Raw genomic sequence first — 26,244 nt, forward strand, 5'->3', positions numbered from 1 at the left:
GAGTACAAGTGGGATTAATACTGTGTGAATGCAAAGTCTTGGTGCGATAACAAAAGATGGACGTTTAATTGGAGACTGACTCATTCGTCGTATATTTGAAAGGGCATGGGAAGAAATTGTAATTGAAGTAGCGCAGCGGACCCTTACTTATTAGCCAAAAGGAAGAGAAAAGATCTTATCCAGCAAGGCTGGAAAGGATTGCATTGCATTTTAGTTACTGACGGGAAGTGATTTTTCTTAAACCGAAATTTCAAGCAAAGGGTGAAGATGGGCTTGAAGGTTACTCAGCTGTGACGCTTGTTCATGCAATGTGACTAATAAATGTTCTGTAAATATTTACACCAGTTTAATGTTGTCTTAAACTCCAGTATCCTGAAACTAATTGTTTTTTTAAAAAAAAGAATGCGAGTAAATTTTTCACTACCACCCTTCTGGATCATAAATGTTGACCATTCCCAGATGTATGCATACACGTGCCTATGTGCATACATATGTAATTTTTTTATTATTTTTTTTATTATTATTTGCAGAAACCATGATCTCCTTGTTCTATTTTTATTTTGCATTATTTAGAAGCAGATCAGTTAATCAGCAGATTGTAAATTGGTGTTAAGCTTTTGACCGTCTCCCTCCCAAACCATTTTAAATTCCCTCTTGTTCCATGGAATTTTATTTTGAGGCATGGACACTGTCCCCCTGAAAGGCTGCTTAGAAGAAATGAGAAACCAAACAACTAAGAATCACAGAACAACAGACTCCTAAAGTTTTTACTTACACCCTGATGTGTGAGAACTGGTTGTAGTTTTTAGGGAAACCCATTGCTGCATTTTCGCCTTCTCTAAATGGATTCCTTTTGGAATTACAGAGCTTGTTTCTAGGAAACAGTTTTGACAGTCTGTTTCAGGGCTTAACTCTGTCAATCTCAATTTCTGCTTTCAGCTTTTTCATAACTTTCTACTGTGCATAGCATTCCTGTTCCTTCCCCCAATTTTCTGTTTTCAATTTCAGATATTTATAGGCTGCTTATGCCCTCACAACCAAATGTTTCTCATGCTATTAATTATTCTTGTTCAGATAAACATTTTTTTTTACTGGCTAAATTTTGCTTTCATCTCACTTATTACAAAATTACTGCTAACATTTGCTTAGCTAAGAATCTCAGGAGACAGGTCTCAGACACAGTTACAGTAGTCCCTTGACAGAAAAACCAAAAACCATAAATATGTTACAGTCTTGAACTGAAATTCTCAACTTCTTATAAATCAAATGAGTCTTCAGAAACGTAGAGAAAGTGTGACTGTATTGCCCATGCTTCAGAGTGCATGGAATTATTCCTCTAGGAATAATAACCAGTGAAAGGCATCTCTTGTCTTAACCTGAATTTAGAAATTGTGTAAATGTTCCAGTTGCATGGATTTTCCTTGGGAATGACACTAAATAACAACCTTCTATTACAATATATTCAAAATGAAAAATCTAATCTATTTTCATCACAGAATGAAAATTTGTTAGTTACTGTTGAGATACGACGTTCTCCATTTATCTCTGGCAAGTATTGTCCCAAGTACCTAAAGAACCTCATATGGTTAAGGAAAATTGTGATTTACTTACACATCCATAAAAAAGGTTTTAGAGCTAGTGTTAAAATTACATAAATGACAGCTTTAGCCTCAGATTTTTCAGAATTTCAGAAGCAAGATAGCACATAAGCATGTTGTCTTCAGTGGAATTAAAGCATATGCTTCAGGTTGTATCCTACCTGAATACAGACAGCTTTTTGAATGGGAGATTAATAGATCACATCATTCATTCAGATTTTAAACAAAGCAAATAATCTCATCCAACTGGAATATTCTGCCCCAATCCTCAATTTCAGCTTCTGTTGCTCACCACCCTGCTAAATGACTGAGGTTTCTGGAGCAATTCCCTGATTGATGGCAATGCATCAAATCTGTTTGAGAGATACAGATAACACTTGGCTACAGTGCCTCTGGTTTCTTCATAGAGGCTTATGCTTCAGTCTCCTAAATTGTGAGTGCTGTAATGAATCATCCAAGATGCTTGGGACAGACACAAGAAAGAAGGGCTAATATACCTGTTGTTTGTATGACGCAATACACTAGGCTTGTCATAAAAGGCAAGTTAGAATAATTTTTCTTTTCATGAGACTGCGGACAGGAGATGCAAAACTAACCAGTCTTTTTATAGTGGTAGAAAAGTAAATGTTTTTTATGTTACATCGTGTTAGAAGACAGATACATGCAGATGCTTAGTGTTGCAAAAATGGTATTTGTAATAGGTTCACTTTTTTTTTTTCCTTTTGCATATGTTTTTCATTATGCTTTGGTAATTTTTATTTGACCAGAGCTTGTTTTAGGATGCTTCCCATTTGATGGGTGTCTGCTTTCCTCCCAAGTTGAATTGTATTTTGTCACACACAGCACTTCACTCCTTCAGTCAGAATGTTTCACTGTGAATGTCTGGTTAGGTTTTGGACTTGTTTTTTTTTAAAGTTCTAAAACAAATCCATTGTGTTTTCCATCAAGCACAAATTGGTGTTGAGAACTCCTGTTTTTCCATCAAACAGTCAACATGTAGCTTTGTCAAAATGGTGAGCTGCCCAAAATTCGACAACTGAACTGACAAATAAGACACTTGGTCTATCCAAAAATCCCATTGTCCATACACTGCATGAAGTATTTTTTTTGATGTACTGCAAGTACTTACAATTAAGAGTCAATAGTCTTGACTTGCAAAAACATTTAATGAAAATGCCTTACAATGACTAGGCTTCAATTCTATTCCTGGCTTTGCATTGGTTAAAGTTCTGTTACGCTTCTGTTAAACAGCTTGCTGTATTTCTGTATATAACTAGGGATAAAATTAATGATTAAAATGCCTTTGCTAGTTTTTCTTAATAAATTTCTAAATTTTTTTTTGAGTGGAAAAATGTTTTTGAAAACTATGTGCCTTTTAATGGGGTAGAGAGACACGAGACAGAGGTATAGATGGGTGTATATATATAGGTAGAAATGGTATATGTATATTTAGCAATGTCATAGCTAGGTTAATTGGCTTTACTGATTTTTCATGATTGCTTTTTTTTGTTTGTTTTCTTTAAATCCCTGGTCAGAGATTGACATTGAGCGTTGTGTTCGTGAGTCAATCAACCTGTTTCGCTGGACCCCAAAGAGTGCTACATACAGGCAATACGCACAGCCTCCACGCCAAGCCAGTGAGAGCAACGGTACAAGAAGTTCAATGTCCTGCTTTTCAGCAGACTATCAGGAAGCTCCTCGAAGTGACCTAGTAAGTGATTTGGGAATTGGTGGGGGGAAGAGTTGTTCAGATTGCATGTTTTTCCTGCCCCAGATGTTTTTTTCTCTTTAAAATTTAGATGGGAAGAAAATACCAACCAAATCTCAGTTACTGCCATTCATGTTGTCACTTCCAAGCACAGGGGCTTGACACATTCGTGAAAAGTTCTGATTTGCTTGTCGCTGGAGCAGTGTTAGAGCCTATGCCATATTATTAATTTTGATGAAGAATCCAATGTAGTGAATAAGAATTAACTGAAAGGTTGGGGGTTGTTTTTTTTTAAACCTTACTGCTTTGAACTTCAGCTTCTTTGATGTACATGCCAATAAAATTATTTCTTCTTGTGCCGGATTTCTGCCTCTCCCAGCTCCTGCTCCTTTGGTTCTGTGGTGTTTGTTACCACAACAGACCAATGTCCATGACTCAACGGAATAACTACAAAGAGTCTTTATCGTAGGAGAAAAATAGTATAAAGAACAGTTTGCCAGTGAGAAATAGGTAACGGGAAAGTGATGCAGGAAGCTCTGACTGTTTTTTCTATCTTGGCATGTCAGGTTAGTAGTATGGCTCAAGTTATTTTGAGATGTAGTATGTGAGTTACGCCTGTGTTTGTCTTGGCAAAGAATAAATAGTGCCTAAGAGTATATCTATATTAAATAGATAGCTTAGTAAAAATATTTCTCCCTTCTCTCTCCAGTAAAATCTGATGGTTGTTTCTCTTGTCAAATACATCATCTAAAGAATGGTGATTTGAAGTTCTTCCTTTCCATCCTCTCAACAGCATAAATCTAGTCAGTTTCTTAAAAATTAAACGCTTTTGGTTTGTTTTCTTTTCCTTCTACATTCTCCTACAATCAGAATTCATTCATGAGTGCATTATAATAATAGGGGAAGAATATAAAGACCTGCCATATCTATTTGGTCAATTGCATTAGGTTTCAGTCTTCCATCTGTTTTTCCTAACTACTAGGAAATTAAGTGCATTGTCACTCAAGTGTATCTTTTGAAGGAGTCCTTAAACCTGAATTTGATATTCAGTTATTTTCTTGTTTTCTACTTTAGTTTTGATTTTATTTGTATTGCTATATTCTCTGGAAGCCTTAGCCACAAATCCAGGAGTCCAGGTGCTAGACATGCAAATGCAGAGCAGAAGGAAATTCCAAAGAGCTTACAGGATTTAAGAAATAATAGGTGGATGTAGAAGGCAATTGGGAAGAAAAATGAAATGACAAGAGAATACTGGTTGTTGTCATCCAGGAATTGTAGCCAACACTGCTGCTGCTGTGCTGTTCTAGAGATATGTAGAGAGACTTTCTGAAGCAGCTAAGGGCTGCACATTCATAGAGTAATTCAGATAGGACCTTAGGAAGTCATCTGGTACAAATTCCTGCAGAAAACAGGCCCAACACTGAATTCAGTTGTGGTTGCCCCGGGCTTTGTTCCGTCAGGTCATCAAAACTTCCAAGGAAAGAGATTACGCAGTCTCTCTTGACAACCTGACAGTGGTAACAGTGAAAATGTTTCTGTATGTGCTAGCTTTTTTTTAGTGTTGTGATGACAAGAAAGTAAAAAGACAAGCTTCTCTGTCCTAAAGATGTGCTTGTGCCTTTCTGTGCCCAAGCAAGAGCGAAGGGACTTGGAAATAGCAAAGAGGGAGATGGGAGAAAGCACCAATAGTCTACTGAACTGGTAAATAGAACAAAGATTTATATTTGTAGCAGAGATAAAAAGCCATTATTTTGGGTCAAGCAAAGTTTCTTTCAGTGTTCTTCCTTTTCCTGATAAAATTTTTGAGTATTTTTTTTTTCCTGATAGTAATTTTATTTTCATACCAGCAGTTTTGTTTGTTTATAGTGCCAGTAACTAGGGTCATCCGTTCCGCAATTTCTAAGAAATTAAGCTAATGTTTTTGGTATTTTATAGAGAAGAAATATAAATACCGTAACTTCCATTGCCTTCTCTTTCATTTCTGCTTGTTTCTACTTAGCAGCAAAGAACTTTTCATTTACTGCAGTGTAACTGATGATTTCACTTCTTTTGAAGCTCAAGCGTATTGGATCTTTTGAGTACTGCTGTAGGGTGGGGTGGGTTTTTTTAGCTCATCATATGGAGCAGCACTATGTGATTTATGCAGAAACAGGTGAACATATTCAGGGTTTTTCTGTAGCAAAGAAGAAACTAATCTCATGGACACCTGAATGACAAGGAAGCTGATTCATAAGTTATAGTCTACAAATGTGTTTGCTCTCATATGCTGTAGTTTTGTGTGTCAGGTTTTGAGACAGATATACACAAGCTAAGTATGTTTTGGGCCCTTTGCTACAGGAAAGACATGGAGATTCTGGAGCGAGTCCAGAGAAGGGCAACAAAGCTGGTGAGGGATCTAAGGCACAAGTCTTATGAGCAGCAGCTGAGGGAGCTTGGGTTGTTTAGCCTGGAGAAAAGGAGGCTGAGGGGGAGACCTTATCACTCACTACAGCTACCTGAAAGGAGGTTGTAGAGAGTTGGGGGTCGGTCTCTTCTCCTGAGTAACAAGCAATAGGACAAGAGGAAATGGCCTCAAGTTGTGCCAGGGGAGGTTTAGATTGGGCGTTAGGAAAAATTTCTTCACTAAAAGGTTTGTCAAGCGTTGGAACAGGTTGCCCAGGGAAGTGATGGAATCACCGTCCCTGGAGGTATTTAAAAGACGTGTAGATGTGGTACTTAGGGACATAGTTTAGTGATGGTTTTGTCAGTGTTAGGTTGATGGTTGGACTTGATGATCTGAAAGTTCCCTTCCAATCTAGACAATTCTATGATTCTATGTCATGGTTCTGTCAGGAGTCACATTAAGTCACTAATAAGCTCGCTCTCACTTGTGACCAGTTCTGCACTTCTGGATATTCATCTTTGACAATTGAATGATGACGCTTCTCAGGGGTTTGAGCAACATTTGCTAAAAGAATTTGAAATTACTAGTGAAATACACTATTTACACCTAAAAGTGGTGTGGGGTTTTTGTGGGGTGTTTTGTGTTTTAATTTACCCTTAATCCTGGAGCTATCTATCTATTCTTCAGACATGTACTCTACCGGTGTTTGCTGCCACGGGGAAACTTTTTTCTACTTGAAAGCAGTGGAATCTGAGTTCAATCTTTAGTACACACAGAAGCCTGTAATGGATTTTCTAAACCACAGTTGTGTCTTTGCTGGTCAGTCTAACTCTTAAAAGTTACTTTGCTGTTTCCCCCCTACTTAGTTGGTCACTATTTGGACAAGCACTTTGCACTACATTTGTATCTCCAGTTTTGTATTTGTGGGTTACCCCTGTATTTGAGGGTGGGGAAGGTAGGAAACAATTCCTTTGTAAACAAAGCTGTGGGTTTGCTTCTGAAGGTAATTTATGACTTCTTGAAACATTAAGTGTTTAGTCTATTTAATTCTAAACACCAGCTGTCTCCTACTCCTATATTTGTATTTTCCTTCGAAGCTGCTTCAGTTTGTTTCTTAAGTGCTTTTTATTGGCTACTCAAATATTTGTGTGTATCTGCATGTTATGGCGCTTTGGTTAATAATAACATGAGTAGTATTTGCCCCTGGGTGAGGACTTTTTCTTCCTAAATCTTCAGCAAGTAAACCAAAACTGTTTTGACTTTTTTATCGCTAGCGTTGCTTAGTTTTCATTTTAGTAGCATCTATTTGCAACTTCATAAATAGGCTTGGGTGCTCTCTTCCCTCCTGGACTTTTGTGTTGCTTAATCTTTTAGTCTTTCAGCCAGTAAGAATATTTCTACTGAGATAAAATCTCAAGGAGGAAATAGTTTCAGGGAGAATGATTGTACATCTTAAGTGGTTTTGCATGTTTATTTTGAGAAAGATAAAATGTCAAAAATAAGAATGAAAAAAAACCTTTAAATTCACTACTGAATTTTAGTAGCAGTCTACTCAAATTTGTGTGTAATTTTTTCCTGAACAGTACACTGATTTATTTTTTTTCTTACTCTTCATGAAACTTACCTTCTTTCCCTGGAAACTCCCAAAGTGTTTTTCTTGAATGTCCAGGAGTCACAGATACAAATAACACTTGTCACATAACAGTTTTCTGCATGGCCTGTATCTCCTTTATTATAGACATGGTAGATGTAAACTCTCACCAGCTACCTGTATACTTTTAAATAAAAGAATGATGCAGTTTCTTTATCTTCATGAATATCTGCTCAGGTGTCGCAGGTGGGCTTACAGAAATCCCAAGGCTGATGCAGTTGTGCCTTCATCTTGGTCTTCTACTGCCCATCCTATTCTCAAGGGTGGGAATTCTTGATGAACGTTGGGGAATGAAAGCATTCAACTTGAGAAAAGTCTACCAGATGATTATCCATCCTTGCATTGATTGAAATGCCACCGGTCCAGTTCAGTTTTTGATGAAGTAGAAGAAATTCTTAAGCAGGAAGGTGACTTAATGGCTTGATGAAACAGTACAAACATGAAAACCACTTGTTTTTATCAATAATATTATAAGCAAAGTTTCCTGATGGCAACTTTTCTTTGCAGATAATCAAGGATAGCCTGTGTGACAGACTTCTTACAGGTGGGAATTCAGACCTATTTGCAATAAATACACCAGCACTCAGGTGCACTTAGGATATATTTGTCCATATAAAATGTGTTGGCTAGGTTTATACTAAGCTGTTGAATAACTACTGTGTAAAGTCCATCTATTCTTCTAAAAGAAGCATGATGATTAGTGTATACCAACATTTCTGTTTCAGTGTTATGAGCTAGGAAGTGTCCAAGTGCAATGGTGCAATGCCCGTGCTGTTCATAACAGCTGTTATGTATATTCTGCCTCAGGGGTCTTCTGACTACCTTGACCCATTTCAGGTTTCTTATAGGGAACTTGGTTTTATTTTCTTCTTTCATTGTTCTACCACTCAACAGAAAGCCGTTCCTCAAATTTGTCTTTAGTTCGTGTTGTGCAAAGCATTAACTCATCAAGATCTGAGTTAGCATTTCTAATTAACTTTGCATGTGCCCTTGATGCTTCTGGTTTTCTGATTGTAGCTGCCAACAGTTTGGGTGAGAAGCTGGAGTTTATTTGTAATTTTGGGGATGAGTTGGTTACAATACACATTTTATGTCGCTCTCCTGTGAGTGAATAAACAATTCACTGTTTAATTAGACATAATAAACTCATCACACTCTGGCAAATATTTCTAGGAGTTGTTGAAAGCTTCAAAACTTTATCTGTGTGTTTGTTAGCTTTTCAAAGCTTTTTTTGGTAACTCATAAGCCAGGCAGCTAGCAACCAAACTGGGGAGTGTAAGGAAACCTCTGCTTTCAGTGCTTCGGTTCTGCAGATTAAATAAGCTGAAGGAAGCCTTTTTTAGCACTTGCTTTACTTGGTTTTAAAAATACAAATGTATTTTATTATGTTTTAGGACTTTTTCTGGTAGAAGATAAGGCATTAAATCAATGACCAGAGTAGATAAAACAAGGAATATATTGGCTTAGGAAATAACTGATGTTAAATGTTAATCTAAGAGTCTCTAATGAATGTTGTGGTTGGTTTTTAAGTCGTACTATAAATAGCAATTATTTTAATTGAATGTAAACTCATTAGAACAAATGTGCTGTGTTTTTTTTAGTTGAGGCAGAATTAAAGGAATATGTTTATAATAATCTAAATATTATTTAGATGAGACTCTAATAGCTTGTTAGACACTCACTTAGATTATATTTAAGGATTGTGAACATACTTTGTACAGACTTGATTTCTGAGTCTCCCTGGGACATGTTTGTCTGCTGTGAATGTAAATGGGGCAGTCGGGGCAGCCAGAGCACACTTTGCTGCAGCCTTAGGCTCAGGTTCTAGATTCACTGATTGTCCATCTAGTCCTTCCTCACAAGCCTTTGCAATTACACCCACTTTGAAGTTGAAAGCTGGATGTATTTGACCTTTTTGGCCTCCCACAATTGGGATTCCATCACTGATTAACAAGTGAGCTGAGGGGGACGGATACCTGTAAAATTAATTAAAAAAAAACAAAATCTAGCCAGTTCTCTCTCTGCATCTTGTGGGAATGTGGGGTTTGGGGTTTTTTTTCCTTATTTGGAAATTGTTTTAAAATCAGGTTCTGGGTTTGATAGCCTTTGATCAATTAAACATTAGGAGTTTCGTTTTCCTCTTTCTTTCAGTTTTGCCGTATTGGTGGGTAGGAGAAATTTACTTTAAAAAATCATAAGCAGCAGCCACTGTATGACAGAATAAGGAATATGGCAGCTGTCGTCACCACCCTTTAAGGTGTGGAAGTTATTGGCAAATGAGCTGTTTAATAGATAAAGGAAGGATCAGGCCTATAATAAAGTAGTAAATAGAACAGAACAGTCCAGTCCAGTTTGCCACAGCTGTTAAATAGCTCAGATTTGAGCCCACTCTGTTTTTCCGATCAATGCCTAGTCTTAGCCCCTGTGGAGTGTATCCTGTGAGAAGACACGTCTGAAATGCATATGGTAGCACTGGTGATGTAGTCTGAGGTCAGTCCTTGCCAAAGTAAATTATTGGGATATTGAAATGAAAAATGAAAGAAAACCAGAATTTCTCAAGTCTCTCTGACCAGTGTTACATCTGCCCGGCTGTACTCAATACTCAGCTGCAGCTGGCAATCCGCATCTGAGCTCTGCCAAGTGCCACTGTGTTTCTTCACCTGTGCGTTTTCCATCTGCATTGATTGATGCCAGTTTTACTCACTGATTATTAGTGGGTAAATTAGTGATTAGTAGTGGTACGTGAGCTGGTAATGTTCCATTCTTGAAAGCTTGGTGTTGTGTTTCTTTCCGTAAGTACAGCTGCAGCAAAGCCTTATATTATAACGAAGTTTTAGCAAGGAGGAATTTGCTCAGTGTCACTGAAGAGTAGTAGCAGTAATCTATTTTCCAAACTCCTCTTTATTTTTTTTTTTCTTTTATTCCTTTTTTTTTTTTTTTAATGCACATCCAAGGTATAGAGAACGTTAGAAAACATTTACACACCTCAGTGTTTTAATAATTTCAGTGGTAATTATTTATTGGGTCACTGACAGTATCATGTACGGTTAACATTTTGTGAGGGATGCTTTAGAATCTTCCCCTGAGAAATGTATAGGATGATGGGCTCACAGGCTCCTGAGGAGAGAGCACAAGTTCAGGCTGTAGTGGTCCTGAATTGCAAGCTGTCTGGCTGGCTGGTGACATGGTTGCCACCTTGTTTGTTTTCACGTGTTTTAGCACTGACTCTGGCCCTCTTTGAAAGGGAAGACTATAGTGGAAATAAATCTTTTTGGTAACCAATACAAATACTTGCCGTGGTTTCCTGGGTGTCAGTTTTATTTCATACTTTGTTAAATAATCCATATCTTGTCAAAAAAATAGTGCCATCTGCCTAAAAAAGGACAATGAAAAAGCAGTGCAGTGTGCATGTTACTTAGGTGAGAAGTAATACTCAGAATAACCCACTGAGTGCTAAAAATATGCTTTAAGACCAGCATGAATCTAAAAAGCTTGATGCTTTGTTCAGCTTCTGATAAGCACAGGTACATACTGCGAAGAGAAATGGTCCACTTGGTATTACATTTTTTTATGTGTGTGCTTATAGTGTTAGAAGGCAACGGGGTTTGGGAGAAATTTTTCGAAGTCAAGTTCTGGAAGAGAAGTAGACTTGAGGATCTTAGTGGTTTATCTCACACACAAATACGCTCAGGTGCGCAGACATAGCTACCTCCTGCCTCTCACAGCAGCTCTAATTCCAGCACGCAGTAGCTCCTGTGTATGCCTTTATATTGCTGCTGTGAGAGTTATGTCTAGAGCACAGTGCTGTGTAACAGTGCTATTGAGAAAATGTAATAACAATGATTTTTCATGACATGGGGAAGGGAGATTATGTCAGAGATATTTGTTTCTCACAAAGGCCTAAGGTGTATTTTTCCTCTACTCCTCAGTCCTCCATCCTGCCCTATTCTTCTTCTCTATATAGGTCTCTAAAGGAGCCCACCTTAAGTTAACATCGAATCCAGAATTCTATCACATCCCTTTCTTAATGCCTCAGGGCAGGCTAAGTGCTGTGCGTTTTCTCAGTTGAGTCAGGATGTGGTGTCATTATGATCTAACTTTATTATGAAGTGCAGTGAGAGGATGAAAAAGACTTTTCTGAACGCAGCCTTCTTGCCTGGTGCTGTTGCTACTTTCTTGCAGTTGATAGACTAGTACAAATTGGTTGTTGGCCTATGTGATCGTGTCAACATCATACTAGTAAAATTGTTACAGCTATGTATATATATTTTCTCATGTGCCATAGTTAGCGGTGGAAAATCTGATTTTCAAATATCTGTGATAGCATAACTAGAAGGAAGAGTGCATCCTGATTGCAAAGTTGAACCTGCAGCAAAAGTTAGTCACAGAGCCCGTCCGGCAAACGTGAGTGAACACAGCTGAGGTTGATGGGCAGAAATGTTTCTGTTGATGCTAAAATGGTGACTTATGTATATGTTGCCAAAGCTTTGGCCCAGATTTCTAAAATGAGCAGAGTGGTACAGAAATCCAAGGAGATTGATGTAAAAACCACATACAGCTTACAGCATAACTGTCTGGTTAAACATATTTTGAAACTTTTTGACAATTGCTCAAATTCAGCACTCCTCTTAATAGTCACCAGTTAAGGTAGAGCCTTAACAGTATGTTTTGCTCTTTGGCAGGCTTCATAGTGGTAAATAACTGAAAACACCCCAGAGCTGTGCTGCCATTGTTAATGCCAGTTCAGAAAACAGGAATCATGGATAAATAGGAACTACAGTTGAATCCTGAAAAAAGGTGGATTGTCTAACTCTAAGGTCTCTGACACCGAGTGACATACGTGATCATATTGTGAGGGAAAGGAAATTCCTCTTCTGTTTGCAGTTTGCATTGAGATATGATATTAAATTCCTGTTGGTTTTGTTTTTAAAGAGAGTGAGGGAAACTCCCAGAGTTTGGACTCTTAAGTTTCTGTAGTATTTTTTTCTCAAAGTAATACAATTTCTTATCAAGGAGAGAGCATCTATCAAGAGTTAAAAAGAGACACTAGTGGAAAGCAGGGAAAGCTTGCAAGATCATCCTTGCTCCTGCTCTTGCTTCAAGTTTTATTTCGTGTTAAAGCATTTTGTGGGTATTTTCAGACATGACTGGATTATGGCTCAGCTTTGTATTTTTAAAATGGCTCCTTGCAATGATGAGAAGTGTTTACCTGTTTTATCATGTCAGAGGCAATAAGTAATGAGACTTTGCAGCATGTCTGCCAAGCTGCACACAGGGAATAACTTGTCTTTCTGCTCTGCTGACTCAGCTTATTCAATTAGGTTATCCAGGGATAACGTATGTTACTCAATTATTTTATTCCAGGGAGACAGAGGTTTCCTTAATAATGAGCTACGTTGGCACGCAGGGCTCGCTCACATTTTTGTAGATTGCCTACAGTGGTGTATGAAGACATTTGGAGGATATTTATGAATGACAGTTGGCTAAAAGTTGCTGTTTGCGCACTCCTTAAGGTGTGGGCTCTTTGTGGGGGAGTTGGGGTAGAAGAGGAGGTGGAAGAGTATAGCTTGCAAAATATACATGCAAAATGAAATGGAGCAAACTAAAGAAATAGGTAGTAGAGGGAGATAGGAAGCACAGAGAAGGCAGGCACCAATGCCTTGACTTGGAAATATGAGGAGCAGAATATGATGGCAAGGGAACACTGAATCTGAAATGTGAGAATGAGTTTCCTAGAAAGGTTATGTAGAGAACAGTGGCTCTCAAGTGTTTGAAAAATTTTAGAAAACAGATCTTAAAATCTGAAAGTTTGATTGCTCTCCTTTATAAGTAGTCCTGATTGGACATCAAAAAACATTGAAACCTTTTTGTATGATGCTTTGCTAATAATGGTCATAAAAAATGACGGGGGGGCAAGGGGGAGCGGATTAGGGAGTGTGTCAAGTCATGTATTTCTTTTTATTTATTTATGATGATCAGAAACTTCCCTGCTTTGTGGCCCTCTTTCTGTCAGTAACCATGGATTTTAGCATCATTCTTTCTCTGTTGGTACAGGAGCTAAGTACTTTTCGCTTATCAGGCCATCAGAATTCAAGGGAGCAATGGGAGTCATTCTATTTATTTAAAAACAAACAAACAAAAACACCCCACCAAAAATAAACATGCAAAGGACAATACTCCTAGGGGATTAAGTATGGTCTTCATCTACTTAATTACGAAGAATATAAACAAAAACATTTGCATGGAAAATACTAAGTGCAAACACACTGGTAATGACTGGTTTCAGTCATCAAAGTCCTTTTAGATGATGCAGCAAAAATCCAGTGTTCTTATTTGGTCTTGTTTTCAGATACTTCCTGAAAACTATGCCTGTCATGAAAACTGCTTTTTTGATAAAAACACGGTAATAGTGGCTTTGCCTATAAATCTGTCCTGAAGCATCCTGTTCTTGCTTATTCTCCCTTTTATTTTCTACCGTTGTTTTCATCTGACTGCTGTATTTTAATTGGTACAAAATAGTGCTGCTCTATATGAACATATTTGTCCCGAAGCTGATGTGATGACACCATGACATTGAGTATTATATTTAGGTTGAAATCACCATAAAAAGTACGGTGTCTTTCTTCCGTTATGGTTGTCTAAAGTAAAAACAAGCACAAACAGCAATGTCTTTGTTGCAAACTAGCGTGACCCTTGATTCAGAGTTGCATTGGTTTGTGGTTGCTGTGTGAATCTGCTTTTGTCTCTTTCTCTGTTTGAGCAATTCTTCAGAAATCTCTTAAAACGATTCTCTTCTAAGCTAGTTTAAAAAGTGCTTTTGTCATCTTATTCATAGATATACATGCATTTCAAAACCAAAACATTATGTTCCAAAAATATGGAATGACATCTACCATGAAGCATGTTTCTATATGAAGGACTTCAATACTTTGAATAGATTATTTTGCCTGGAACCTGGATTTTAATTATACTGACTGTCAGACTGAAATTCCTCCTGTATTACATCTGCTGCAGTAAGTTTTGCCGACTTCAAACACAAAAGTGGGGAAACCCTGCTTCTACTCAGATAGAGCCATCCTTTCCATGGATAAAAAGTTGCTTTATAGCGCCTGTGTTTATCAGATGGGACTGTTAAGTTCAGGTTCAGTAGAACTAAAGATACTTGCTTATTTTCTCAAAAAAAAGAAATGTATATCTTCATTTATGGACAGGATGAAGTGCCTGTAAGAGATTACAGGCTAATGGAAAAATAGATAGGAGCTATGATTGTGCCAGCTGCGTGTTCTGGAGTGCTTTAATCTTTATAAAGCTTGACTTGTAATTTGAGGATGCTTAGCAGCTTTAGTTCCTAATATTAAAAAAAAAAAATAAAAAAAAAAAAAAATAAATTCTTAATGCCTATTTTTTCTTATTAAGAGCAGTAAATGCATATGGCTTAGCAATTCCCAGGTCTATTTGAAAATTAATGGGGTGAGAAGAATAAGTACTTTGAAAGTAAAGAGTTTAGGGTGTTGTCAGAGAAACTTCTGGGAGGCAAGTAGACCTCAGACGTTAGCTTAAGTGCTTTTTTTCCTGTTACCAGCCTGCTGATTAAGCAGTCTTCCCTGATGAACTTCTTATAGCAGACTAGTCTAAAGCACGAGTCATGCTTGAAGTTAGGATATGTTAAAATAAGTCTCTTTCCTTTGCGGGAAAACAGGCAAACCAACTTAAGTAGTGAGCTCAGTATCTTAGCACATGTAGACTTGTGTGAAAATGTGTGTGTATCTTTCTGGTAATTCTTACCTTTTCTAAGTAATGACAGGCAGTTCATCTCTGTATATGAACACAGTTCCCAACTTCAGTGCTGTAACCAGTGTACAATTTCTTACACAACCTCTAAAACCGTGAGTATATTGACTGGGCTGTTGGAGCACTACACAAGTGTGTGACTGGACTTTTAACTACACTCTGGCGCTGTGCTTGAAATTTGAAGGAAATAAAATAGTCTGATAAAATAGTTGTTATAAGAAAGAATTGATTCAACAATTCTATTTCCTGCAAGGTTGCAGCTTTGTTCAAAGTCTATATAGAGATACTGTATGACTAGATATACCATTGAAGCAGATACAGACATACTGCATCAAAGCAAAGCAAAGATGGTTGTAAAATTCACAGCTGAATGTGTTTCTCCTTATTTTCAACCCGGATAAAGGAAAAAAAAAAAATGCTTGTCCTGGTTATTAAAATCTATTCACAGAACAGAGAGTGTCTATCTGTGGAGCACTTCTTGTGGCTTTATACTTCTAGATAAGGGGAAAATGGTCTTATATCAGTTTAGGTGGATTTTGACTGATTTGTTTTCTGGTGTAGCCTTCATGCTTTCCTCTTAAACTTGTATGCTTTCGTGAGGCATTCATCCCACCTGCTGAATTAGACAAGAGTTGTATAAATAAAAGTAGGAAGTGGTTGGGTAATTAGAGTGTATCATAATGTAAATGTTTCTCCAGAAGACTTCACTCAGGTCATCTCAGCCAGCTTCACTGGCACAGTCCACATGTATAATGCCTGGCTTTGCTACCGGAGTGTTTATTGTTACCTGTAATCATCTGACCCTGCTTCAAGGACTGAATTCTTTTTGCACTGGACTTGCTTCCCTTCCCTCCTTGGTGTTGCTGCATAAACTTTCTCCTGAGGAGGGTGTAGGGATGTCTCAGTTCTAGTCATCAGGCAAATTAAGCTGTCTCAGTCACTCTTCTTTCTACGTTGCTACCTTTCTTGGATGTTGCAAGCTTGTGTGTGCTGTGATTGCCCTAGACAGGGACTGCTGAATTCATTTGGCAAGTCTGGAATTTGTCAGGAGAGTTTGACTTTGTTCTTCCTCCTTCTCCTCTGCTTTGATGCAGTCCATTTCCTTGGACTCCTCTTGGGGAAATCCAGCTACTCAACAGGGACGTGGCTTTAGACAGCAACTGGGAGTTGGCTATGTCCTCCTTCACACTGTTACTGTTATGGAAACAGGTCTCTGTGGAGTATTGACTATTCTGTTGAAACAAATAATACATTATCCAGAAAAACAAGCATTTTTCTGGTTATAAAGCATCGTGACCTCTATTATTCTGAACTTGGGAGAAAATTACTTGCCGAGACTAGCAATTTGTAAGTTGTTTTTGAATACTGTCATATACAATGGAAAAGGTAGTTCGGTGGGCTTATTAACTGAAGTACAATTACAAATTTTATTTGTAATTTTGAGTGCTTTTTGATAACCTGCTTTACAGCACAGGTATTTCTGACAGCAGAAGGACTGTCTAAAAACTCTTTTTCTAGGATATAACTCAAATATTTGTATACCTCTCTGTTCTCTCTAGGATCTTCTCTAAACTTGGAATAGTTCTCAAATTAAATGAGAAATTAGTGTGTTTAGAAACTGAAACAAAAGCTAGAGCTAACGGTCAGTTTGGCTAATACTAAGTAGTAACACCTCCGTTTCCTTTAGTATATTACTTCTGTTCTCTTGAATTTTTTTCATGGTCTGTAGGTGCATGGTGTTGTGAATCACTGTGATCACTGCAATGTAAAACAAGATGACAGAGTATTTTTTCAAAGCAGAAAATTTGCTACTGTGATACTCATAGAAAGACCTATATTTTGATTGCACTGTATAGATTAATTCTCAAAGGAAATACGTGATAATGTTCTATTTGTTCTTTCTGTTTATTTTTCCATTTTCTCTAGTCTGTCTCTGTATGCCTGTGCCCATGTTCTGCACGACTGCAGAGTGCACAAGCAAATCTTCATGGTGAATTGGTTGCCTGTTTCATTAATATAGGTGGTCAGAACAGTCTGAAGATCTTTCAAAAGATGCTCCCTGTAACAAATCCTAGTTATTCTGTTTTTTCCCATCTCCTGACAAGCCAGAATAACTCACTAGAAACAGCTGTGGACTTAGTTATAAACAACTTCTGCCTCTATTTGACCTCATGCTCAACAGGAGCACAACAGTTGCACGAGCCAAGCTAGTTTGGTTGTAAGATGACTAAGCTCCATAGGTGTATCTTTGATGTATATAACTCTTGGAGTAAGTTGAGTACTATAATGGTTGGGGTTTTTTTGCATATGTAACTAACCTGTTAACTCTGTATCTGCTGGATTAAAGCATAATGAAAAGAAGCTGCTTTAAAATTTACCTGTGATTTTTTTACATTGAGGCAATGGCAACAACAACAAAAAAAAACAAACCCACAAAAATAAGGTTAAAAATTTTTTTGCTTAATTTAGATATGCATGAGCTTTTAAGAATATAAAGTGAAGAAATGCTAGCGCTTAGGAATATTTCTGAGATAATTCACAATGAAGGCTTTCTTGTGAAAAACAATTTAAGTATTATCAAACTAGTTGCTTGAGTGCTACCAGGTGTGTGGTGGTATGTGTTGTATCGTCATCTGTTCCATCCCCCAGTTTCCCTGTCCCCCAAACTAAGGAACAAATATTCTGGTTTATAATACAGGACTATTTCTTAAATTTCTGGTGTCCCGATTTGTGCCTAGACTTTGGACTGGGGTAACACCTGGTGTTTAGATAGCTCTGTATCTTACAGAGGCATCCCTGCAGTTTCTGTGCCAAGTCCTCAAGTCCTGCTACCCTTCTTTCCCGCTCTAAGCATGAAGCTTTTCAGAGTGTGCTTTCTAGCCAATTTACTTAATTTCTGATGCTGAGAGACATTCTGTGAGTTTTTTAACCCCTTCAGCCACAGTGAATAATTCATTAACAAATCACAAACTAAAATAGTTTGCACAGATTGTCAAACAGTTTTATTTTTTTAACAACTTCAACAGAAAATAGGGCTATAATTGGCAGATAGGCATTTGGCACTGCTTCGGAGCTTTTCTATATGGATGGTTTAACTTGGACTAGTTCAGAGTTTTAAGGAAAAGATCTATTTCTCTCTGACAGGGTTATTACACTTTGAGTTTGTCAAATAAATAGAAGTTTCAAAGAACTCCATGTCTCTAATACTATCACCTCTAATATTAATTTTCTTCTTTTAAAGTCTAGGGATTCCATCAAGTTGGATGACCTGAAGGCAGAGGTGTCACCACGAATTTCAGCAGAAGATCTGATTGATTTGTGTGAGTTGACAGGACCTAGTCATTCCAAAACACCTGTAAAGAAAACGAAGCCTAGCAAGCCAAAGCTGCTGGTGGTGGACATTCGTAACAGCGAAGAGTATCCTTCAAATTTGAGTGCCGACCTTGCCAAATCATGCTTATACCAATTACTTCCTCACTGTCTGCAAGCAGTGAGATGTTAGAATGGTAAATAATGGAAAAGGACGTGGCAGGAGGTACACTGGAAGGACCAAAGGCAATTTTTTTTTGTCATGGAGAGGCCTGCTTTGCAGAGAGGAAGACAAATGTGTTTTTGCTTTCCCTTTTTAAGCTGTGGATCTAGCGAAACCACTTTGTACCAGTATCATGAATGCCTTAATAATACTTTTTTTTTTTTTTTGACAACTGTTGTCAGCAGACCTTCCCCGTTTAATACGAACAATATTTTGGAAGGGTGTGAGGCTTTCCAGTTAAGTGGAAGAGGGACAGGGAAGAGTTGATAGCTCGTGCTTTGCCAATACCTCAGCAAAAATTGAGTGCCTTCTTACTACTGTCAAGCAATGCAGCCATATGGCTGCCTTAACTTATTTCCTCTAGTTAGCTGATAATCAAAAGTATTAAAGGTATCTTGAAGCTATATTTTTAACAGGGTTGCTACCCTGTCTACACCTTATTTGTTTGTTCTTTTTCAAATACGTGGTTCTTTGCATGCGGAGTATTTTTTTTGTTTTGCATAAATAGTGTAGTTACGGGGCTGGGTTAGTTTGGGTTTTGGTCTTATTACAGATGTGCTTCGCAAGGAACACACATCTTTGTCAACATCTGTCTAAAAGTGGGACTAACAACAAGATTTTATTAGAGGTAACTCAGCGCTGTACTGAGTATTTGGGAATATACTTGTGATTGGTTTGTATAATTTTTTTCAGTATTTAAGTGTTATCCTTTCATAATAGCAAAAGCAACGTAGATAGTTGGTTTTGCAGTAGGTGTACTCTTAGCTTGCTATGTCACAAGCTATAATTCTTAATAGGCAAACAATGCTCAATAGAAAAATAACAAAAGAATCATGACTTTTAGACCAACTTTTACTTTGAGAAAGGAAGATCGTTCCTTTTACATATGTCTGGCTTGTTCTTAAAGATCTACAATGATACAGATTCAACAGGCTCCCAACATCTTTAGCATTAGAAAAGATCTTCTAGTGTCTAACAAATGCTACTAAGATACTGCATGCATATTAGAAAAATGTAGATTCTAGACAATGAAGTGAATGGTGGATCAATGCCACTATTTGGGCTAAAATACATATTAAAAATTTAAATAAATAATGTTTCAACCTTTTCTTTTCACATCGTTTGTTAAAATACCACTTTATAGGTAATTGTATAAGCAGAAAAACACTGCCATTCTCTATTAAATAAACATGCTCTATTAATATTCAGCAATATTTATGACTATGGTGAAGAAGAAAAATATTATTTTTACTATGTAGAGGTAAATTTATTATTTACATAGTGAAAAAGAATAGTATAATTGGACTACTATTCTAAATTAAAACTGTTATTTTCAAGGAATTATCATTTTATTGTATGCTAAACTTGAATCTGTAATGTGATCTGCTGTGTAGATAAAACAGAATGGTCAAAAGAACACAAAACCATAATTTTTCTTTTGCTTGCATGTATTAATTTCATGCATCAGTTAAGGATTCTAATTAAGTAGAGTTTGACTCTTTATTTTCTGGACTCCAGCAGCTTCTTTACTCCTGGATCTAGATTGTTGAAAATCTCTTATTCAGAAAACAGTAAAAATGCAGGCTATTTTTTGAGAGATAATTTCTTCATCAAGAGATAATACTTTTTAGACTCCAGTTAAAAAGAGAAGTCCCTGGAATTAAAAACGGTAACAGGCTATTGTTACTGCACAGAAAACTTTGATACTACCAAGTAAAATAATGTTCCTATTTCTGCATCATTCTGTTATTAATTATTTAAGCAACTTCCTAGAAATCATCAATGAGAATGTGGAAGGAGAGCAAGTAATATAAGATGCCTAGACTACAGTCATGGCACTGAAAGGCTGTTATCTGTGTACAGTAATGGATTTATTTATATTACAATCATGATCAAAGGCAAGGTGTTTGCTTAAATGTTTCTATAGTTTCTCTAATACTTTGTTAATAGATCTTACTGTACTGTTGTACTAATCCTATTCTACTCTAGCAGAGTGCATTCCAAATTTCAGTTATTTTAAAAAGCATTTGACTATTATGAAGTAAGTGGTTTTATGAGGCTTTCATATTAAAAAAAATATGACTAGATTTTCCATATGTATTTCTTGAATGAGGAGGCATGCTGGAGAGAGAAAATCTCCATAGCTTGAACAGTGCACTGTAATCACTGCTGCTGTTTGTTTCGATCTGGTTGGAGTTTATGGTAGACTAAAATGTCCTGTCCTTTAAATAATGGGTGGCCGTAAATCCTAATAACCATCTGGTATTTGGAAGTAGGGAATATCGTTATTAAAAAGGCAGTCTGTTAGGTAGTAAAATTACTCCTTGAGCGGGTTGGTTTGTATGTCAGTTGTAGAAGAAAACATATGGTATATAGAATGCTATTAAACTGTCAGCAGGTCTGAATATACATGGGAAACAATAGGAATCCTGTGCTCAGTGTCCTTTCCTTTCTCGCAGTAAGCAAACAGTCTCTGTGTTTGTCACAAAATTTCAACAAACTGTAGGATCAGGCAGCCTGTATGTTTCTGTGGCGTGTGTTTTAAAATGTGACAGACCACTGTGAGGTGTTTCAAAAATAGGATCATTTCTTATGTTTCGTTGTTAGTCTTCCTCATCGTCTATGCCTGTCATGCTAAACTTCACTCTCACTTTGTTTTCAGTGCGATTTGAGAAAAGCATGAGAGGACTCTCAACAAGTATCAGACATGCTGCATATTTCACACTCGGATGCACTTGAAAGCTAAGGCATTGTTTGGTAATGAAGCTCATGTTGCAAGGCCAAGGGCTACTAGCCCTTGTTCCCAATAGACAGCTTTGTAACACAAGACTTTCTAATGAAAAGGTAATATACTGAAAGCAGTGTCTCTACTGGCCAGCAATTCTTCTAAGGCTCATTTCATTAAGCATGTTAGCAGAAATGCTGGCAGCCTTCCGTTCCTGTTAGGAAAGTTATAGCTGCATACTTATTGTCTCTCTGTCTGTAGCATGAAATCGTGGCCTTTTTGTTTGTGTAGCACTTGGGATGCTTAAAATGACCACTTAAGATTAGGGAGGATGTAAAGGACAGCAAATAGAGTTTGGATCTATCTAGTGTGGTACTGATGTTCATATCAGACGTATTTCTTATTTAAAAGATTTGGTCAAGTTTCTCTGAGCCGCTAAGCATACACCATGGCATAAGTGTGAGCAGCTAAATCTGTCCAAAGTAATTTTCTATCTAAATGAGGATTGTTTCAGAATTTTTGCCCTGGTTAGTAGCAATGGGAATGGTGTGGTTATAAATGGGGGTGGGGAAAGGGGGTTGGCACAGATTAGTGAAGGAAGGGTGTCATAATTTTCCCCTTCAAAATAGAAACAAACTGGTAACATTAATGAATGGTATGTCATCATCTTTTGTTTTTCAAATGTTTTTATATAGCCATGTTTTTCCCATACTGTAAGAATGATGATCATAAAGCTGAAACTGTTACTAAAATCAAGAGAAATGAATGGTTACATTAGGCTAAGTGAATTAAATCTTACCTCAATTTAAGGCAATTCCTTATTAAAACAATTCTGGGATTTAATTATAAATTAAACTAGTTTTCTGCAAGTAATGAAGTACTAAAGAGTGACTAATCTCGTTATTTAACATTGTGTATATTTTTGCAGAACTCTGCTGTTTCCCATCTCTTCAAAGCTGTTCTTGTTTATTTTTGGGGAAGTGTTCCAGGCATTTGTGTACAGTCTATGAAAGTAATTCAGAGATCTATCAAAGTCATGGCGCATTTTTAAATCCATCAAAAGCTAGGTAATAGTGGTCTGAGTTAATTTTTACTGAAGAGACTTTCACATTCAATATTTGTTCGTAAAATCTCATTGAATGATCATCCTTTTGAAACTGAAACACAACTAATGTGTCTCAGAGTCGCTGGCACTTGTATGTTGTTTGCTTTTCAATATCCAATAGGCACTCGCCGTTAGTGGAACTGCAGATAATACACATGATGCTCATTGTCCAGGAATCTGAGTGCATGTACATGAGAATCTCAGTTTGGGTCAAAATTGTAGGGGCTTGCGGGGCTTGGCAGGAGGTTAATAATCCTTATTTAGTTTTGGTTCTCATTTGAAGTGCTTCATTCCTTTTACATAAAACTACTCTGGAAGAGGTGCTCCAGCTGCTTATTGGTATTTGATTCCTGTTCAGACTACATCTATTTTGAAGTAAAATCCACAAAAATATGTTATGCTGTGCATATTGGTTTCTTAGTACCAAGTGTTTCATTTAGCTGATCAGTTTCTGGAATGCTGTGCTATGTCCTTTATGAAACAAACAACTCTTCATTCTGTCCTTCTTTCTATGTAGTGTCAGAAGTTGTTTTCCCCATATGAGTAAATTGTAAATGAGGTTTGTCAAAATACACTAGCTCAAAAGACCAATGCTGTTGTATCACAACAGCCGGGATGAAGAGCAGGTTCATTCTACAGCTGTGCACGTACCACAGGTTTCTCTGCCTTTCAGATGTCCTTAACTGATCTTCCTAAGCTTTAACCGTGGCCACATTTCTGGCAGCATCAACGTCCCGTTTGCATCAGCATTTACTGCAGAAGGGGATCTCGTCCAGTGCCCAGCAACTGCCACGCTCCAGAGCTTTAAAGGAAGAGTTGTGGTGATTGTAGGAAATGCAGTGAAGAACACAGCTGCCGTAAGTATATTGCTGTAACATATGTGTTTCTACTTAGAGATACATCAATGTCATGAATACAGACAGTAGTAAATAAATGCTAGAGTCAGCATAATTCAGATTAGTAACTTTGGGTATGATGACAGGATTTGGAGTGATTCTTTTGTTGGTGTTCACTTCTGCTTCGGGGTTGAGACAGGTATGTTATAAAGTCCAAAGGAAATAAGCTATAATTCATATTCCTGCTAATAAAAAGAAATCATTGATCAGTTTTGTAGAATCATTTAGCTCATGCAGTTGTGCTCAGTGAAGAGGAGAATGGTTCCTACTGGTAACTTTCATATGTCAGTGCCTTTAACCAGACAAGGAGAATATTCAGACTTGCCTATTCCTTTTTATAACTAAGTATTTGGTGATGGTGTGAACCAGCAGAATAACAAGTAGAAGTATTTCGTTTGCCGTTCTTTCAGGTGAAGGAAAGTTATCTTTTTCTTTCTTTCTTTTTTTTTTTTTTAAAGACATGCTCTTAAGTATGGTGTACTTTTAGTTCACCACAGTTTCTTAAGTGTGTTTACTCAAAGGACATGAACCGTAACCCTGGTGTCATAAGGAGTGCTGTGGACCATTAAAAGGTCTTCTTGTGATGTTCAGCAGAGGCATTGGCATGACACATGTTGGAGCTTTTTTTATACATACAGGGAGTTGTAAGTAGCATGAGAAATCCCTTTCATTAACGTGCCTTTCATAATTTAGAAAATTAACTTGTGATATCTATCATGTCTCTTAAATAGTATCAGAGATGGCATAAAATAGACTGTACAGCATATCTCAAATAGTTTTGGTCAATCAGTATCTAGGTTTGCGCATGAGAACTGGGTAAGTATTTCAACATGAAATCAATCAGCTCAAATAATCACAACAGCTCACTAAATCTGAATGCATAAATCCCCTCTCTCAAAGGAACAAATTCAAAATGCATAAAATGCTAAGAGCCATGGAGATGATTTAAATGACACTTTACACTTTTGATAGTGGGTTATGCAGCTACTTTCAACAGTTACATTTAAATCACTGAACATCCTAATTTATCTTTGTAAGAGACTAACCTCCTGAGGAATAGGAACAGGAAAAAGAAAGTGCTTTGGTCTTCACTAATGAGTGTCTTTATGGGAGATATCCCACATACTACCAAGTCATTTTCTGGGAGTTGTTTTCCAGGACCAGTCAGAAATGTTTTATCTGAAACAAAGGAACACTATAAATATTCTATCTAAAACACAACGAAAAAACAACCTGAAACAAGTGTCTGAAGGAAAAAAAGGACAGAGGCTTTACAGTACGGGTTGTGGGCTACACCATAGCTAAGAAGATACAGTTTTCTCCTGTAATGTAGTGACACTTCTTATGCAAACTTAGATATATTTTCTTAAATGTTTTGTTAAATGAAGATTGAATGTTTCATTTGCAATGCAGCTAAAGAACGTTTGCAGTGCGCTTAGTAAGTGTAAGTACTTCAGTCATGTGAGAGTGTGTTGTCTTATCCTCTAAACCCAGACTTTCTGCAACTGAGACAATGTTGACCCAGTTTAGCTGGAATTGTCAATATTATAGCGTTCCCTAAAAGAGAAATACCACTTTGCTTTTAGAATTCTTGAATAACTAAAGAGTGTAGAGTTTTAAATAGCAACAAAATACTGGATTGACCAGTTTGACAACAAATTAATTAAATACTGGAGCCTAAATACTGGTAGGGACTCACTACCTTTATCACACCCTTAAAGTACATATAAAACCAGGCTCAATTTGACTGTGTTGATGAAACTTAGGACTCTTTTCTCTTGTGAATTATTTTTTAAGGTCAGTTTCGGTTTTATACTGTCTGCCACTATTCATGAACTTAACCAATCCAAGACTATGTAGCTTGAGGCTTGACAAGAACAATAGCTATTACTTTTTAAAATTTACTAGGTAATCCAATCGTAAGAAAAATTGCAAAAGTGAATGCGTGGAAACAAAAACAATTTTGTCCAAAGAAATGTTATAAGATGTTCAGCATAAAATGTATTTTTTTCTAAACAGAGGTATGTATTTCCAGCAAGAAAAGGAACGAGCCACAAAATGTACCACCCTCCACCCTCTCCACAGAGGGAAATTTTTCAGAAGTGTTCAGTAATATTTACTCCATTTAAAATATGGAGATTAACACTGATGTTTGGTTTAAATTTATGCAGGACTGAGAGAGGTGGGGGTAAGCGTGAAAAAACACTGATTATTTATGGGGCTAGTTGTAATTAGAAGATTGGATCTTTCAATTGTGTTTCATATTAGTAGGTTACTTGCCATCATTTAAATAAATTAAAAATAAAAAAAAAACCCAAAGTTGAATGTCCTGAATTAGACATCTAGAAAAAGCCTTTTTCCCCTTTTTGCACTTCTGTCTTTTGTATTTCATTTGGTGCCAGATGATAAAACATTTAAATTGGAAGAAAGTGCTGTATAGAAGGGAATACAGAAAACTTCACCACAAAACTGTTCTAGCAGAGGCAAGGGAAGGCAGCAGTGCCACAGACTTCAGCATAGCTCTGGCTCTAGTTGAACGCTTCCTTAGGACAGAATTAAAACAACGTAATCCTGATATTTGATCCATTTAATTTACTTACCCAAAAAGTTAAATGAATAGATTGGCTGATGTAGAAGAGCCATACTGAATGTGCCATTAGCAATATAAAGATATTGTAAAGAGGAGCTTGCACTGGGCATAGTCTGGTGGTGCTTGGCACACACTTTTCTGCAGAGTATTCCTCCTTTAAGCTGGTTCTCACTTTGTGCCAGCCTTTCTTCTCCTAGGGGATTCTGGGCACTTGTTAACAGAGCAGAAACCCGTCTCTGAAAACAGCAGGAAACCTCTACATAAA

General features: G+C 37.1%; 1 protein-coding gene across 3 annotated transcripts in view; it reads left to right on the forward strand.

Annotated features, from left to right (window-relative positions):
• TBCK (TBC1 domain containing kinase) overlaps positions 1–26,244 on the forward strand; it is a 101,615-nt gene that overhangs the window by 65,834 nt on the left and 9,537 nt on the right. For all 3 annotated transcript variants that reach the window (XM_074147484.1, XM_074147485.1, XM_074147486.1), the window contains 3 exons: positions 3,134–3,309; positions 18,373–18,548; positions 23,191–23,350. In XM_074147484.1, the coding sequence (XP_074003585.1) occupies positions 3,134–3,309; positions 18,373–18,548; positions 23,191–23,350 (512 nt within the window). The remainder of the gene's footprint in view (positions 1–3,133; positions 3,310–18,372; positions 18,549–23,190; positions 23,351–26,244) is intronic.

The sequence above is a fragment of the Numenius arquata genome, chromosome 5 (genome assembly GCF_964106895.1).
Source record: "Numenius arquata chromosome 5, bNumArq3.hap1.1, whole genome shotgun sequence".
Taxonomy (NCBI): Eukaryota; Metazoa; Chordata; class Aves; order Charadriiformes; family Scolopacidae; genus Numenius; species Numenius arquata.